The 4,872-nt window shown below is 50.3% G+C and overlaps 1 protein-coding gene across 2 annotated transcripts; it reads right to left on the reverse strand.

The window, feature by feature from the left end:
• Nucleotides 1-312: 312 nt before the first annotated feature.
• Nucleotides 313-3,548, reverse strand: ZCCHC12 (zinc finger CCHC-type containing 12). 2 transcript variants are annotated; one of them, XM_081564415.1, is made up of 4 exons: nucleotides 3,313-3,548; nucleotides 2,909-2,960; nucleotides 2,568-2,707; nucleotides 313-2,155 (listed from the first exon to the last, which is right to left on the reverse strand). In XM_081564415.1, the coding sequence occupies exon 4, from the start codon at nucleotides 2,043-2,045 to the stop codon at nucleotides 837-839; it is 1,209 nt and encodes a 402-aa protein (XP_081420541.1). In that variant the 5' UTR covers nucleotides 2,046-2,155; nucleotides 2,568-2,707; nucleotides 2,909-2,960; nucleotides 3,313-3,548; the 3' UTR covers nucleotides 313-836. The 2 variants fall into 2 exon arrangements, with proteins under 2 accessions (XP_081420541.1, XP_081420542.1); XM_081564416.1 differs by having other exon boundaries at nucleotides 2,846-2,960.
• Nucleotides 3,549-4,872: the final 1,324 nt, after the last annotated feature.

Consider the following 4,872-nt stretch of genomic DNA (forward strand, 5'->3'; position numbering starts at 1 on the left):
AGCACCAGCCTCCCCCGCTGTCAGAATCTTCTGGATACATTAGAGAAGAAAGCCTTCGAACGTTGTCAACTAGTGGGTGCCACAGTTCGGCTCTGTGACCCACGGGACAGGTCAGCTGTGGTAAGGGGCTCTGTCCATTCACCTCTGGGGAAGATTTCAGCTCATTTCTTCTTCCCTTTTCTTCATCTGCAAAGTGAAGTTAATCAAAACCCCACCTCAGTGTATAACCCTACTCTTTATAGCTTTTTACTGTATTTTTCTTATTCCTTTTTCCTTTACTTCTTCCTAAAATAATACACAGACAGTAAGCTAGCTGCTGCTGCTTATTTATTGATATAGAAAGAAGCTCACAACATATATTATTTGCTGAAAAAATACAGACTTTAGAACAACACTTACATTTGCTCACTCTTATCTATACATATATCTATCTGGGTACACAGGTAAAGGGAACTACCTAGAAGGTCATTCATCAAAGGGTTGACAATGGTTATTTAAGGGTTGGAGGGCTTGGGGTAATTTGTACGTTTTGCATTTGTCTTTATTGTTTTAATATTTAACAATGAATTATATCACTTTCACAAAGAGAATAAAGGCATCAAGGAAAGGGGCACACACAGAGGGTAGACTCGTGGGCAGCAGGGGATTAGTAGCAAGGATGGAGGTCAGGCCATCTCCCTCCACTATACCAATATTCAAGACCCTCCATCCTCCGCCCCAAAAGAAAGCTGCTTTGTGGATTAATTTATGTGATTAGAAGCATCCTCCCCCCCCATTTTTCCCATTGTTGGACTCTGCATATAGGTTAGGGTTCACTTAAAGCTGGGGCTAGCACCTCACTGTAGCTCAAAAGGGTCGTTGGGTTCAACAGGGGCCTCTCTTGACCTCTCCTCGGTATGTGCCAGCTCCTGCAGGGTGATGATCAGATTCTCAAAGATCTGGGCCTTGTTGCTCTCGTTGTCACAGGTTTCCTTTGAGTGGCCCTCTTCACCACAATATGAACAGCCAATTGTGTGTTTTCGCTTCCTGGTTCTACGCATATTACCAGGACCATCATTCTTATACCCAGAACCCCCACTGGTGCAAGGAGATGGAGGCTGGGAATTGTTGGGGGAATCAATGATTAGCACTTGACCTTGAGGTCTGGCCCTGCGTCTGTGGGGAGGAGAATCTGAGAATGAAAGTGGAAGGTCCTGAGACTCCTCCACCAGGATCACATCCTCATCTGAGTCATTGGGGGTATCATCTATCTCGATCACGTTACAGTCTTCATTATCAATCACTATGGGTGGGGAGCTCCCAAATGCCACTGGGCTAGTTGCCCTCGCCACCACTGACTCAGATCTCTTGGCCCGCTTCTGTTTAATGAAAGTGTCATCCCAGTCCTCTTCCTCCCTTATCATCCTGATTAACTCCAGGAAACTGGGGAGGCGCTCCTGCTCATTTGCATACATCCTGAGAAGATTCTTCAGCCTGAAACGCAGGTCCCCATTCAGCTCGGCCCCTAAAAGTAACTGGTGCAGGCGAGACTGGTTGGCATCTTTCTGAGCTATGAACCCTGCCTGAATAGCATTCTGGAGCTGCACCTCTAAACGGATCACATAAAGGGAGGCTTTCTCCCCTTGTGCCTGCAAGGTGTTAAAAAATTTACTATGAGCAGTCACACTGCTTTCAGACTCCCCAAACACCAGTTTCATGGCATGCAAGAAATCTGCCACGCTGAGGTTGGGGTTGGCCGCCTGCAGCAAAAGCATCACCTCCCGTGCGGGGCCCCTCAGGGTTTTAATCAAGCGCCTGAGCTTTTCTTCTTCAGACATATTCCAATCTGGCAGAACCTCATTGACTTGGATCAGCCAGTTCTCAAAGGTTTCTTCCCCCTGGGCTGGCACCACCCTCCCCGAGAACAATTTCAGGTTTCTCTCTGCCAGGATGGCCGTTAAAGGACCAAGACTCCTCTCCAGAGACCTTAGCATAGAATAGGCCCAAGGTGGCAAGGGTGCGTTCTGCCGCCGGCTGTTACCCACGCGCGCAATGATGCTAGTCATGACGGACGATGACCGGGTCTCTAAATGTTAACAAGATGCTCAGGCTTTCACAAAAAGCCTAATCTGCAGGCGTGCTGAGGGGTTCTGTCGTCCTCCTATCTCAGTAGGAACTGTAAAAAAGAAACAAACGAAACAAAACAAAAAACGGGAGCAGGGGTTATTCTCTTCCTTTTTGAATATCCTGCAGTACATTTTATTTCTGCCCACTACCCTAAAAATATCCTCCAGGAGACTGGCAATTACAACCTCATGGAGCCAGCCGGTGTCTCCGTATTAGCAGGATGCTTTTTACAGCCACTTCTATCCCTTCCCTCCGTTCCTTCAAGAGGGACGGCAACTGTTGCTTCTAATTCTAAGTGTAACAGTGTATGGAGAGGGTAGTGGGCTCTCAAAATAGAGCACAGCGGTCACAGATTTGTGGGAATAAATAAGATCTCATTAACCTCTTGGTCTCCGGTCTCAACCACACCCCCTTCTTAAAGTCCACCCTCCACCCCGCCCCGCTATTTCTCAGATTCTTACAGGAGCTCAGGAGCAAGTGCGCGCCTTTATTTCACTTCCAGCTTCTGCAACCGGTGGCCTCCGTGGGAAAGCTCGCCTCCGGGCTTCAACAGATCGCTGTCCACCGGGGGTCGCCGATCCAGGACCTCCGGGCGTCAAGACTGCGCCGCCGCAGAGGGCAGGGCAGGGAGGGGAAGGGTCAGAAACAGCTTCATTCCTCATCCCGCTTCCTCCTCCCCGCCCCCCACCCCCAACCCCGCGGCCTCAGCAGTAGCCAGGTGGAAAATTCCTTCTCCCACCTTCTGAATACAAGCCAAAGAAGGCCCCCCATTCCATTTCCCCCGGGGAAATCGTCGTCCTACCAGCTCTGTAATCAGCCGCACAGAATTCAAGTTCAGCTTCGGCTCTGGTGGCCTGCCACCGAGAAAGAGAATCGGAGTTGGAGACCCACACCCACATATTCCTCCCGCCGGAAGGGATGAGGAGATGCAAAGGGGTTCAAGGCAGACAGTTTGTGATTCTCCCACCTTCCAAACGCGCCCCTTGCCACCTCCCCCTGAAAACGCCCCCTTTCTCAATCCAGGCAAATCCTACCCATTCGGCAGCATCCAGTGGAACCCCACCTCTTCCCTCAGTGCAGCCAGGCCGCGGGAGGGCTCCTTCCCCTGCCGCGCAGCCCTCGATTCCCTAAACTGGGAGCCGCCAGTCCTGGTAGGGCTTCCCCTTCCTCTCTCCGCACGGGGCAATCGCGCCCCCCTTTCTTTACCTGTGTTGGGCTGGTGGGCAGCGGACGCTCTGGCGTCGACAGCTGCGACTCCGCCTTCGATCTCCGCGGCCCTGCAGGGGAAAAGGATGGGCGCCTCCTCAGCCGCTGAGTTAGCCGGGACTACCCAATGGAGCTGCTTCACACGGCCGCCCTGAGACTGGTAGCCGAGTCGAGGCAGCACGGTTCCCACAGCAGCCGCGGTAGCTTTTATCCTCAGCTAACCGAGACAAAAGAGCGTGACCGGCGGGCGGGCGCGGCCAATCAACGGGGCGCGGGGGCGGGCTTCCCGCGCAGCCTCGGGCGGGATACAAGTGTGCGCCAGCGGTGGAGGGTGGCGATGAGCAGCAGGTCCCAGCGAGGTCAAGTGCGGCTTGGTTGTGGGAACTGGAGGAGTTTTCTCGAGTCTTCCCTTCTCCCTCTATCTGTCGGCTCAACTTTGGGCCTTGGAGCCAGGTGCATTAAACATGAGGCAGAATCCAAATCAAATAAGCAATAAAAGTTCTTCACCTTTGTATCGGGGGAGTGGAAAATAAAAGAGCGTTAGCGCTTTCTTTGTGCAAATAGCTTGCACAGACTTTTTTTTTTTTTTACTGTGAAGGAGGTGGCAGTACTGCGTCCATTTAACAGTGAGGGGACGTGGGCCCTCAGACTCTTTAACCAATACTCACTAAAGGATTCGTGCAAGGCTGGCTGCCTCAATCATTTTGGGGTGCTTGTTGGAAATGCAGATTCCTGGGCCTGGCCTGTGGGAGATTCTGACTTACTAGGGCTAGAGCTGGGGGATTTTGTATTTTTTTTAATTGGCATTTAGTTGCTATAGGATGCTATGTTAGTTTCTGCTGTACAGCAGAGTGAATCAGTTTTACGTATATCCCCTCTCCGTCACCAGAGTATTGAGCAGAGTTCCCTGTGTTACACAGCAGGATCTCATCAGTTATCTATTTTATACCTAGTAGTGTATATATGTCAATCCCAATCTCCCAATTCATCCCCCTCTTAGCTCCCCTTGGTATCCATCCATTTGTTCTGTACATCTGTATCTCTATTCCTACTTAAAAAAAAAAAAAAAAACAGCACTGTATTTGATTCGGAGGTCTCAAGAGGATGGTGAATAATAGACCTGCTTCCAACGTATCTCTAGAAGGACTGATGCTGAAGCTGAAGCTCCAATACTTTGGCCACCTGTTGTGAACAGCCAGCTCATTGGAAAAGACCCTGATGCTGAGAAAGATTGAAGGCAGGAGGAGAAGGGGACAACAGAGGATGAGATGGTTGAATGGCATCACTGACTCAATGGACATGCGTTTAAGCAAGCTCCAGCAGATGGTGAAAGACCGGGAAGCCTGGCATGCTGCAGTCCATGTGGTCACAAAGAGTCAGACACGACTGAACTGAATTTCCAGTGTATATGTTCACAGCATACCTATGCTGACATGCAACGACAGAGCAGATATTCTTCCTGGGGTCCATGATCTTCCTGAAATTGTTTGCAAAGATTTTGGACTCTGTAGGAGACTGAACAATATCCACCCAAATATGTCAAGTCTTAAGCGCTGGAAC

This window comes from Giraffa tippelskirchi, chromosome X (genome assembly GCF_054371585.1).
Source record: "Giraffa tippelskirchi isolate mGirTip1 chromosome X, T2T-mGirTip1v1.2.pri, whole genome shotgun sequence".
NCBI lineage: Eukaryota > Metazoa > Chordata > Mammalia > Artiodactyla > Giraffidae > Giraffa > Giraffa tippelskirchi.

Coding starts and splice junctions, on each gene's coding strand:
- ZCCHC12 (XM_081564415.1), bottom strand. CDS start 2,045: ATGACTAGCATCATTGCGCGCGTGGGTAACAGCCGGCGGCAGAACGCA.